At 36.1% G+C, this 13,209-nt stretch overlaps 1 protein-coding gene across 3 annotated transcripts in view; it reads right to left on the bottom strand.

The window, feature by feature from the left end:
• The window catches only part of NEBL (nebulette), a 244,546-nt gene that overhangs the window by 45,715 nt on the left and 185,622 nt on the right, over positions 1–13,209 (bottom strand). The window contains exons 16-22 of one of the 3 annotated variants that reach the window (XM_054517178.1): positions 12,138–12,242; positions 7,572–7,679; positions 6,481–6,591; positions 3,713–3,823; positions 1,885–1,995; positions 1,098–1,208; positions 91–195 (exon numbers count right to left, since the gene is read on the bottom strand). The exons of the other annotated variants lie outside the window; for them this stretch is intronic. Of the exons in view, the coding sequence (XP_054373153.1) occupies positions 91–195; positions 1,098–1,208; positions 1,885–1,995; positions 3,713–3,823; positions 6,481–6,591; positions 7,572–7,679; positions 12,138–12,242 (762 nt within the window). The remainder of the gene's footprint in view (positions 1–90; positions 196–1,097; positions 1,209–1,884; positions 1,996–3,712; positions 3,824–6,480; positions 6,592–7,571; positions 7,680–12,137; positions 12,243–13,209) is intronic. 3 annotated transcript variants of the gene reach the window in all.

Genomic DNA, 13,209 nt, shown 5'->3' with positions numbered 1-13,209 from the left:
TCCCTATTTTGCTCTGTGGCACAAGAGAGCCTATTGAAACTAAAAAATATCTGAAAAGTTACAAGCAAAGCAAGAAGCACTATTACTCACTGAACTGATATTTTTCTGAGTACTTCGTATCCTCTCCATCTCAGGAGTGTCTGGGACAGCAGAATAGTTGCAGAGCATCTTCTCTGCTTCATCTTTGTACATTTTCTGGAAAAATAATTTTTACATGTCTATGTTTTTTGGGCTGAAGATAAACAAACTGCACAAAAGATGCTCCTATTGATGATAAGCCTCCTCATCCCTGTCCAGTATTTACTTAAACCTGTCTTCTCCATTATACTCTGTACCACTGTCTGCCACCACACTAAAGCATATATAATATACCTATATATAATATATCCTCATACATAACATACCTTCATACATAATGTATCCTCATACATATCTTCCCCTCACTGTCAGGATATAGGTAATGTAACATTAGGTAATTTGGTAATGTGAAAAGAACTACAGGCAGATGTAAATAATTAAATTCAATTTACATGCTGTAACAGGCCAAAATACAAATAAGAATCAGGCAGTTAAGACATTTCACTACATGTAAATTAATTTAGTATGGCAATGAAAACCTCTACAGAGCAAGAGAAGAAGTATTTTGAGCAGAGTTTTTCTAGCAGTCATTGTTGCACAGAATTAAAACATTCAGCTTTTGACTATGTCAACCTGGCTTGCTACTTCTGAAGCTTTTTTGACCCACCGTATTTCTGGAATATATGGACCAACTTACATCCCTTTCCCTATCATTTCAGTCCCCAGATCCCTTTTATTCTTTCTGAATAAAAAATTATCCTATCCTTTCTGAAGAAAAAATAAAGGGGAAAAAAAACACATAACGAATACTACAACTGTCTGTACATGCTGTCTTCAAAGCTATTCTCATAGTACTGGTCACACTATAAAAATTAATTCTTCAATTTATTCAATTTAATATTTTTATTTTGCACTGCTTGCTTTTTTAGTTTAAGAATGTTCAAGAGGATTTAATGTTTTTAACATCTCATTGTGTTTTACTTTCAAAGTAATTTTAAAGCAATTAATTCTGTACTCACCTGGCTGACAATTTCAGAAGCTTTTTTGGCTCGTTGTATATCAAGGGTATCAGTACCCACTTCCATTCCCTTTCCTTTAATTTCATTCTCCAAATCTTTCTTGTATTCTTTCTGAAAAGAACAGCATTGGAAATATTCACAGCTGACAGCCAAATTCTTAAATTTTTTCCCAATTTAATCTGTGCAATTTCACCGACCAGCATTCATAAACCACCAAATAACTGATGATTCAACAGTACTAGTTTTGTAGAACCTATCCATGCAATGCCTACACTGTAGTTGCTGATGGGTTAAAAAACTCTTTAAACAGGCTGCTCACTTCAAATATAATGTAGCCTGCCACATCTACCTGTCTCTGCAGTTTTGGCAGCCACAGTCAGACTCATGTGAGAATTTCTCCATCTGCTGGGCCTTGCAAGACTGAGGTCATAATGCTTTAGCATCCCTCTAACTCTGTTTATCAGTTGGCCCTACCTAAATAAGCAGCTATTTAGACCTAAGAGCAGCAGGGCCCACAGTGACCAAGCACACCCCAGGCCAGGCACGGCTCATGAGGAGCAAGCCCAACCTGCAAAAGGTGATAGGAAAGTCTAAGTTCTGGGAAGTCTTAACTTCCCCCCTTACACTGATTATGCAACTATTCAACTCTTTGCAGCTCAATGGATTAGCTAGTTAGAGAAATCTGTGTTTTCAGGACTGCCTAGATTGGCCACCATCTGGAATTCTCACCCACAATGATTTGCTGCATTCTGTCAAATGGAAAGCTCGCCCCAGGAGTGGTACTGACCATACTTGCAATTTCAGAAGCTTTCTTGGCTCGTCTTATCTCAGGTGTATCTGGACCAACATCCATGCCTTTCCCTTTAATTTCAGTTTCCAAGTCTTTCTTGTACTGCCTCTGTGAAGATAGAATTTATATATGATAGTCACAAAATTCAGAGAGTTACAAGTAGATTTTTTTTCCACAAGATACTCAAATTTAGGATTTAGAGTCAATCAAAACTTGCAAGAGTCACAGTTCTCAAGACTCTTGGTGAGCTGTTGTCAGAAAAAACACATAAAAAACTACAGGAGGAAAACTTTTAGAAGATTTTCAATGAATGTACAAATTTCTATCAATGAATTTTTAATGTGGCAGAGGGTGGGAGGAAATCAGCCCATGCATCTTGCTACAGTTTTCTTCTAAAGTAAAGGGGAAGCTCTGCAGAACATGGTGCCAGTCTAATTGAAACACATTTTACTTTTAAGAAAATATTTTATTTATGACAAGACTACATGTTAGAAATTTAATACCATACAGAACTGCTTCCAGTGAACTTCCAGATCAGGAAGCTGTAATTTATTCATTTAATAGGTCCTTCCTGAACCATAGCCATTAGGCAAGTGGCAGTCCTCATCCGTGATTGCTGCTTTTTCCTCACGACATAAATTATAAATAACCAATAAACTGAAAACAAAATTAATACTTCAGCTTAGCCAAGCAAGGATATGCTCCTTGTTCATCAGCAAATTATATTAAAAAGTAATATGGAAATATTGTATACAACAGTTGTAGACGTTTTTTATAAAAAAATATTCTCAGCCAGTACTATTTCTATTTTCAGTATTGTAGTAATACTAATTCTTTTTTCTGTTCTAGATCATTTCTGCCTGTGGAAAATTCTTCTTTTTCAAAGTAAATACATATAATATATACAATTTTTAAATGCCTCTTACTTTTCTGTTTGTTAATTACTTTTAGCTTGTACATGAGTTAGAAAAAAAGAAATATGTGTTTGTTCTCAATACAACGGTTTGATCACTTACAAGAACATGAGCAAAAAGACTTTCAGTCTTCTATCTCTGTTCCACTGATGTAGAAATAAATGTGATAAAACAGCCCTCTACTTCACAAACCATGTTTTTTTGCAAGACTTGTAAATTAACCTGTAAGAATACATCATCCCTCAATTCCTCTCTGCTAAAGGTAGGATGGCAGATGTTTCCTCTAAGCTTTTTATTGTGTAAAACACCAAGGAAAAAATAACCTGAGGAGTTACAGCTATATATTCCTGCATTTCTTTACAGTGGTCGAATTTGCCCTATCCATGGCATTCCCTCTGGTTTTTATGGACAAATGTGTGTGTACATGTGTATATATATATATATAATATGTATATAAATATAAAAATATCTTTTCTGTGTACATGTGTGTGTGAATAAACATATATATATATATATATAAAATTCTGAAATTATTCTCCCCAGGCATAACATGAAGCATGAGCTTTGCCTTCCCTCTTCTCTCCCTACAACCTCTCCTTGGATGTCTGGATGACCACCCTGAACTCATGCACTGGGAAAGCCTCAGTAGAACCCAGCTCTAAATGCTGGATCTACTGACCCCACTAATAATTTCCAATGCCCTTTTACTTGCCTGAAAATCTGAATTATCTGTCCTGTGTAGCTTTTCATCCAGAGCTTTACTATATTTCTCAAGCAGAACAGAAATAGTCTTAGTTTCAATACTTACATATTTCATTGTAGATTATGTTAAGAAAAAAAAAAGGAATCTTTTGAGTTTCACACTAAGTGAATCTTCTGTGATATTAATAACCTTGACTAGGATAACATACCTCATTTAGTATCTGAGCTGCATTTTTCACTCTAATCAAATCTGGTGTATCTTCAAACACTGTCATTCCTTTCCCTTTCATCCCTTCTTCCAAATCTTTTCGATACTCTTTCTAAGGATTAAAAAGAGAGAGAGAGAGAGAGAGAGAGATTTCACCACTTCTTATTTTGTGTGAGATCTTGAAAAGAAATGCCACTTATTAAACATCTGAAGAGTCTCTTTGAAATTTCTATGAAATATGAATTAGCTGAAGTAAAGATTTCAGACTTAAAATAGAATTGGAAATTGTGAAATGAAAAGGAACAATGCTAAAAAAGTAAAAAGATTTCAATGTTGTCATCTATTTTTTGTGCTCTTGAAAACCAGCTGCGTCTTATATAGCACTAGCACACTGTTTAGGGGCCTTGTCTGTCTCTGGACAGATATTTTCACTGCAGTAGCATTTTCTTTCTGCAGACCAGCAGTGCTACGGTTTTTACCTCAGCTCCATTAATGGCATCCCAATCAGGATGGATTCCCTAAACACCATACTAGGACCTGTTAAAACAACCACTTGATAAATTTAAATGTAGAAGCAATATTCCTACCATATCACTTCTGTGCCTCCTAGACCCTGCACTGGTATGACCTATCAACATTCAGCAACTGCAGCCTCCAGAGTACTCAAATATTCAGTATGAAATTCAAAGCACACTAGAACCTGCCCACAGACATTTGGTTCTTTTTGCTCTTTCTAGCTCCTAGAGAGCTGATGTAAGCCTATTGAAGTTCAAGATCTTTACGTTTTGTAAGGATTTTTAATTATTCTTCACATCTCCAGATAAGGGTTAGGCTTTCTTGGGCAAAGAAATAAGAAGAACATTGCACAAAATATTTATCAGAATGATTTACATAGACATGAATTAATACTCCTAATTACATATTAAGTTTCAGAAGCAGCAGTGAGCACCTTGATCTCCCTATAAGCTCTTTATTTAAATAAAAGGAAACTAGATATTTTTAAAGATGCTTCTCTTGATCATCAGAACCATGTCCCGCAACAAGCAGGAAAAAATTTCTTCTAATTTAGAACTATTAAACTCTGAACTATTTAATTCAGTTATCTCTTCTGAAGAGTTGTAAATGTGGTCTCAGAGAAGAAAGTTTGTATTGTTATAAAATGTGAAATATTTTGCAGAATTCTCTACAGTGGGAAGTCAACAGAATAAGCTGGAACACAGCTGACATTTGGGTAAAAAAAAAAGTGATGGAACAATTAATTCATTTTTAACTCCAGGTTTTTCTTGTTTCATGCAGTACCTATTCAAACTTGATTATGAATCGTTATGGAAAAACACTGACCAACATCCTTGACTATGAAGAAATACATAATTTTTCTGAATCGTGAAAGATTATAATTAATTTTACCTAGGTAATCTTTGGGTTTGGAATACGTTCCTTGGATGTGGATATAAAATCCTCAGAAATTCATGCAGTTATGCATTAATGGAAATACCATTTTCATTTTCTCATTTCCTTCCCCTTTGACTTACAGGCATGGTTTACTCCCTGAATAAGAAGGCATAAAACTTGAGGAGGCCAGAATTAGAGAACATCTTAATGCATTTAGCACCAAGGAGAGGAGCTACATCAAAATGTCAGAGATGAACATATAGAGCACAAGATACAACTGTGCATACAGTACCCACTTCTTTGGGCATTTGGTGAGCAGCAAGATGAACTGAATGAGATGACAGCATGATTTGCATTTTTCCCTAGTGAGAAGGCATGTATGAGATGTACCACAGAATGACATTGCACAAAACAGACCTACCTTGAGACTTGCCTACCTGACAGTCAGACTTATCAGAATAAATTATTTATTAGAGGATGAATTTTAAAGGAATATCTTAAAAGAATTTTTTTTCTTTAACCATATGAAACCTAGCATGGACTGGAATAAGTTGTATAAAGAACAAGGAAAGGAACAAAGTTCAAGGGTTTTTAATTCTAATGTGCCTTATTTGTTTTGGCAAAAAAAATCTATTCTTAATATCATAAATACAAAGTATTGTTGGCTTCCAGATTCAAAGGCAGAACATCTACTAGCACTGCTCTTCCAGCATTTCTAGCTCTTCTAAATTTGGTCAAACAATACTCAAAACCTAACATGAAATCAGTTTTAAATAATAATATGAAAATACTAAAAGTAGAAGGATTCTCAGTGATGGAAAAAAAATATTTCACTTTTAGTGACACATACAACTGAAGAACATTTCACAAATCTGAAGGAAACAGTAGGCATACAGAAAACATGTACCTTCTAATAATGGACTAAAACAGTTATGCAATATCACAGCTCTATTATGGAATTTTGGTCTTCTTCATTTTTTATCCTTAGCATGTATGATAGACAATTATTTTAATAAAGTTAGTTATAATTGACTCTATGCAGTTCAAGGCATTTGTATAACCACAACTGTCTACCATTAATGTGAAATAATTACTCAAAGGGAAAAACTGCCATCTGGACACCAATGGAAATCCTTCCTTCCACCCCTTTATCTATCTGAAAAGAGAAGGGATAGTATGGTTCAGGTGTGCTGAGCTTTATAATTTCCTTACTACAGGACTATTCAGAATACAAAATGATGTGAAGGAATTTTTACTTGGGAAGTGACTTGTATGTAGCTGCCAAGAAAATTTCAAATTATTCAGCACTCAGCAGCTTGTATTGATGCTTCTTATTGCTCATTTACAACTTAACAACTGAAAAAAAAAATCCTTTACCTCTTTCAAAAGATTAGTGACTTGTTTTATATGCAGGAACTCTGGGGTCTTGTCTAAATCCAGTGAAGGTCTTCCCTTGATCCCTTCTTCAAAGTCTCTGCGGTACGTTTTCTATCGTAGCAAAACCAACAATTAGTGGTACATACATATGCAATTCCAAGCACATTTCAGAGAGATATTGTAAACAGACCCAGAAATGAGCCCTGCCATAAATTATATTTCACACTAATAAGCAACTCATTATGCATTTCATTATCTCATTTATTTATACAAACAGATACAATCTAGACAAAAATATGTGTACAGTATGTCCAAAGAGAATGTTGAACCTGATCTATGAAAAAAAACATTTTCTTGGTAGGGAAAAGAGAAGACAAATGGCACACGAGGTAATGGTTTAAAACTCATTAAAGTTTCTACCAAGAGGCTGAGATCATCTGTTTTCCATGACACAGCAAAACTAATGGAATCAAACTGCAGCATGGGGACACGGGTGCATCCATCTCACTCAGGATGGATGGTAATGCACTGGACTAGATTGTCTGGGAAGTCACAAAATCTCCATCATTTGAAGTTTTTTTTAAAAAGTTAGAAAAACATGGCCTGATATAAGACAGCCAGTGCTGTTCTGGAGCCTGGGAACAGTCCCTCTTCCTTGATGAGTTTCCCAGGCTGGAAAGGCAGGAGGATGTTTCAGCTAAATCATGGGGTTGGACTGGATTTTGTGGCTTCACTTGCTCCCACATGAGAACTATCCCTCCCTAAAGATGGAATTCAAGTGAAAATTTTAAAATTTTAATAACTTTTAAAATCTATTCTTAATACTCAAATATTCTTAATAGATCTAGATGATCTATTGAGCTTCTTCTCAATTAAATGATGTGTATGTATTGTTAGTACCTATGGCCTTTTGAGAAAAAAGCAAATTCACAAGAACTGAACTACAGAACAGCAGAGAACTCCCTGTATAACTCTACCATACCCACAATTTACTCTCTGCTTCATACATTTTCCTAACCTGAGTACAAGATGTCTGTTAATTTGTCTGTTGATCTAAATTTCACTTGTTCAAAAAGTACATTTTTACTTACCTCACTTTGCATCTTTTGAGCCTCCTTTGAAACTTGATACATTGGTGTATCCACAAACTCCAGCATTGATCTGCCTTTAGATTTTTCATAATTTTCTTTGTACTTGACCTAGTAAAATTAAAATAAAGTCTGTTAGCAGCTGAGAGAATATGAGATCTGATTGCTTCCCTTGGCAAGAAACAAATCCTGTCTTAGCCATCTTCCTTAGATGTTTTGATTTGGAAGACTTTTCCCAAACCTAACCTGTTGGTCAGTTAGATAAGGTAATATGTTTTGGAGTCATTTATTCCTTTTCTACACAATTCAGACCTAGAAATTGTGAACTTTGAAGACAACAGGAATAAGGAGCATCAAGTACAATCCTTAAACCAATTGCATGGGTTTGACCAAATGACCTATGTCTGAACACTTGGCAACTTTTTAATGGGATCCCCTGCTGTTTCCATAAAACAACACGTTTACTGTAACAGCAACAAAATCTGTTTCACAGCCAGGCCCCACAGGTCTTAGTTCCAGGCTCAGAAGTACCACTTTCAAATGCACTTTTGTTTATACCTGTGGGAAGGAGAAGGGAAGGAAAACTACTGCTTTGGTAGGGCCCTGTCCTGCAGCAACACTCCCCTCACATCTACCAGGGACTATGACCTTAGAGCTGGCAGCAAAATCCCAGTGAAGGACACAGGGTTAAGACATCAACTTATTCCTTTATGCTAACTCACAAAGGAAATACACTTTGTTTGGAAACTTGGAGAACCCTTCTGAACTCATTCATTCACACTCTTTTGACTAAGACTGGCAAACACATTACTTATCTCCATCAGTCAGTGTGGGGCATGATGGAATAGTCTACACAAGCCTTAAAGGAAAGCAAGCAGGTACAAATCAAAATATTACGTTTTTAGTGAGTAATGTAATTTTAATTTCTATATCTCTTCAAAAATAGCAATGTCTGAATTTCTCTTTCTCTGTCAGGCTTCTGCATTAAGACTGGGTCCTGCAAAAACACTCTCCTCTCTCCTCATGGGGTGCTTCTGATTGAATATGCACTGTACAACACTGAAATCTATTATGTGGCTTTGTGCATGATTCAATCACTGTTAAAACGCTGCATTTCTTTCTTTGCAAGATGTGTTCATTTGTGGTTGTGTACACCTGACTTTGAAGTACTGCATTGTTTTTGAAATGGATTTGTTCTGCAGTGTCTGGGCTGAAATTATAGAAACAATTGCTTTGCTTAAATGATTTCTTCTATTCATTCTGAAACAAAAAAATTCAAAAAATGTTTTCATAGGCAAAATCCAGAAGGTTTTGAAATTTAAATACTATTTAAAATAACTGTGAAAGAAAAAACATAGAAGAAAGAAACTACACCTACAAACTGGGGAGTTTTATCAAATGTGAATTTAAAATATTGTGATGAAATTTAAAAAAAAAAGTTATGATAAAAAATAGCTTTTGTACATTCCTAGAGAAAATATTTTTCCTGCTAATCTAAAAGTCAGATGTTTTTATGTTCCATAAAAAATAAACATTGTTATTTATATTTGAAGTGCAAAGGAACACATATGATGGTCTGGGTTTGCCTCCTAGTGGAAAGAACTATAAATGTCACACAACAAAATCACCTTAGTAGTGGGAACAAATTAAATTACCTCCATCTAAACACACTGATCTCATACTTTTACTCCATTCCTCAGCTAATGGGAGAAAATTTTTAAGAAATTCTATAAAATCAACTTAGCTAAGCTCACAATGTTTTGCTACATTAAGCTAAACTACAAGCACCAGATTCAGTCTCTGAAGTTCTATTTATTCACCCTGTTCATTAAAATGAAATACATCTAAGTTCCCCCCTTTTTAGCCTGTATTTCATAAGTATCTCAAAGTCTCCACAATAGGAACAGATTTAAAATGTGAAAAACATTAAACTAGCTGTTCTACATATATCAAAGTGTCAAATTTTGTGTCTCCATAGTTCATACCAGAATTACATATATATCTGTCATGGTTTAACCACCGCCAGCCACACAAATGCTCACACACTTTTACTCCCATGGGATGGGGTAGAGAATCAGAAGGGTAAAAGTGAGAAAATCTGTGGTTTGAGATAAGAACAGTTAAATAATTTAAATAAAATAAGCTATAATAATAATAATAATAAACAGTAATAAAAGGAAAAAAAAAAAAGAGGAAGAAAAAAAGCTCAAGGAAAAAAAACCAAAATATGTAAATGAAAAAAAGTTCACTCACCACCAACCTATCAATGCTCGGCCTGCCCCTGAGAAGGAACCCCTAGCCAGCTTTCCCCCAGTTTATATACTGAGAACAACACTGTATGGTGTGGAATATCCCTTTGGCCAGTTTGGGTCAGCTCTCCTGGCTGACCCTGTCTCCTCTCCCAGCTTCTCATGCACCACCAGCCACCTCAATGGCAGGGCTGCATAAGAAGCTGAAAAGTTCTTGACTTAGTGCAAGCACTGCTCAGCAAACACCAGTGTGTTATCAACATTGATGCCATCCTAAATCCAAAACACAGCACTGCACCAGCTACTAGGAAGAAAATTAACTCCATCCCAAGTGAAACCAGGAAATACTGTATGAAGGGAGAATTCTACCTTGTAATTTTCTTCCTCAACACAATAATAAAACCAGGATGAGTTTGACCTGTTCAAATCAGTTTATTTATGTCCAAAGATGCCCATCAAGCTTTCCTCTTAACTGTTGGCATTTATTCCCATGGAAGTTGACTTGTATAACACCCTTGCCTCGAAATTACAGTGTAAGTGCTTCATAAAGTGTACAAACTTCTACACTTCAGGTCAATAAGCAAAACCATTCATTCAATCGACAATATTAGTTTATGAGTTTAATTAACCATATAGGTTTTAATGGAGAAAGGTATACTGCAGGGAAACAGAAAAATCAGGCAATTAGCAACCAGCTCTGTGTTTCAGAAGGGGAAAGAAAAAAAAAAAAGAAAAAAAAACAGTCTTTGGAAATCATTTAACACAGAGAAGTCAGTTAGACTGTTTTTTACAATGGTGGCAGATTACAAGACAGATTTGGTACGAGCTGTGGAGAGCCGAGGAGAACACAAGGAATGTACTAGAGAAAGGCAGAAGAATAAACTGTGTTTAAATAAAAGTAATGACATGGGGAGGTCAAATCTGAGAAGGACTGTAAAAATGGAGAGCTCAGGGATTGGCAAAGCATTTGGTACAACTCTTCTTGTACCAAATAAAAATACCCACCAGGATCTGGACAATGCAAAAATCATAGGTTTAGTATTTACAGAGCTGCCAGACAAGCACATGGACATTCTGAATCAACCCCTCCAGGACAAAAGAAAGAAATACATTCTGCAAGACATGATCTGCCTTAAGGGAAAGTCCAGAAATTTAGAGCTAAGATGATAAACTGATGAAGTCCATTCTTAGGGACGAACTAAGACGGACTCATTTAATCAACAAAAGGACTGCCAATCTTACCATACGCTAGAAGGAAACTAGATTTGGGCCAAAAAGTGCATGAAGAATTCAGGAAGAAAAGACTCCAACTCATTTATTACTCATACAAAAGGGGATAGTCAGTGCTACCTTCACAGAGAAAGACAGACAAAAAAAAGCTTCAATTCTCAAAAAAAAACCAACACAAAAATCAAATATAGATGGATTGTTTTGATTATTTTAGACATAAGCAAGCACTGACTCAAAAGATGACCCAGCGTGCTCCTACTCATGAGAGTTGTCTATGAAACACTCAACTCCTGCCGACCATAGAGCAACCTTCCTTCCTTCCTTCCCAACACCATCCACTCATACCGCTCTGCAGTAGTTCTGCTGGCCTGCTGTGCTTTCTGGAGTAAAGATGACAAATGCAGCTGCCCAGCTAACAGACATGCAGCATAGGTGCTCTTGGAGTGGGAAAGAACCTTCATCATGGCACAGGAGCCAAGAGTTTCCTAGCTCTTCCTCCTACTTCAACCCCCACCACGATCATATAGCAGACCACCAGCCCCATCAAGGGCCATGTCTTGCTACGTGGCAGAATGGAGCATGTGCCTATTTATCTGACCCAGTGCAGGAAGAGTCAGAAAGAGTCAGACAGTTAAGAGGAGAAAAAAGCTTAGCCAGAGAAGCCCAAAAGTAAGCTAAGACTCCAGAGGCCATTCATGAAAAATGTCCAAATATGAAACTAGCACAATGGTCACTTCTGTTCAGAGACTTGCAGATGAAAGCAAGATCTTAGACAAAATGAGATTTGCAAGGAAAGAAGAATCTTAGGTCTTAGAACAAAGAGGAAAACAGTCAATGTTTCAGATATATGAAAAGAACTACTCAACATCTGAAGTCTGTGTGATTCTTCCACAGTATATATTATCTGTTCTAATAACTGAAATATGTCTTCATAAAAACCTGTTTTTCTTCACTACACCTCTCATCTACTACAGTTACAACACTATTTCCCACTACATTTGAGAGCAAAAATGAGTTTCCTACCATGACTATACATAGAACATTCCTTACTAGATTTATTTTTCAGGTCATTCTTAAAAAGGCAACTTACATCACTCTGTGTTTTGCTGATATTTAAAGCATGGTTTAAATGCAGCAGGTTTGGTAGATCAGACGCTGGATCATGTAGGCTTTCCAAATCTTTCTTGTAGTTCACCTGGAAAGAAAATTCAGGTCATGCAAACTAAAGATTAATACATTCACAGTTCTTTATTACAGTATGACCATTCAGAAAGACAAAACATTAAGTGCTTGCCTGAACAATCTCTCCCAGCCACTAGATGGTGGTCATCTACTATTATTTCAAAGAAAAGGAAAGACCAATATAGGACTCATTCTGCCGAAGTACTTAGGAACTACTCAAACTTTTCCTCCAAACAAGGACACTTTCAACAAAATCACACTTTGTATCACTTTTCAGGCTAGAATTAATTTTCTTCTTTTTTCCTCTCCCCTCCCTTCCCACTCCCTACTTAAATCAAGAGTATCTTCCTCAAGACTTTGGGTCTATTCATTTTAAACACCTTTAATTCTTATTCTTTTTCCCCAGCTTCAGGAATCACACCATCCAATTTAGAAGTTTGATATACAGCAGCTAAAGGGAAGTGCTCCTGGATATTTTATCCAATATAGATTGCTTGCAGCAAATATAAGCAATATGGTGACCTAAGGCAAAAGATAATTATTTAATGAAGCAGCAGAAAGTAACCTCCCATCAGCCTACAGTAGGACTTTCCATTCTTCTGAGAATGGAAAACCTGTAGACCTGAAGACCTGTATGCCCAACTTTACAGGAAGAAAAGCTACCTTACCTATCTTGGATCAGAAATCTTTTCAACTAATACCTTTAGTCATTTCCCCACATGTATCATGTTCCTCACTTCAATTTGCCCATTTCTTACAATAATAACTGCTTCAACCGATTTTTTTTACCACACATTTAGATTTTAGAAATAATTACATCATCTTCTGTAAGCTTCCCAGAGCCAGTCTTTCCTGTTCCCATTGCATAGTACCTCACACTTCAGAAATGCTGGACTACAGAATGAAGGCTTCTCTTTTGGCTATCTGGGATCACAGCCTCAAGAAGAGACGGCGTTTTTAGCATTAAACATACTTTTAAA

The sequence above is a fragment of the Molothrus ater genome, chromosome 1, assembly GCF_012460135.2.
Source record: "Molothrus ater isolate BHLD 08-10-18 breed brown headed cowbird chromosome 1, BPBGC_Mater_1.1, whole genome shotgun sequence".
NCBI lineage: Eukaryota > Metazoa > Chordata > Aves > Passeriformes > Icteridae > Molothrus > Molothrus ater.
Note: the sequence above shows the minus strand (reverse complement) of the source record. Positions and strands in the feature narration are given on the sequence as shown.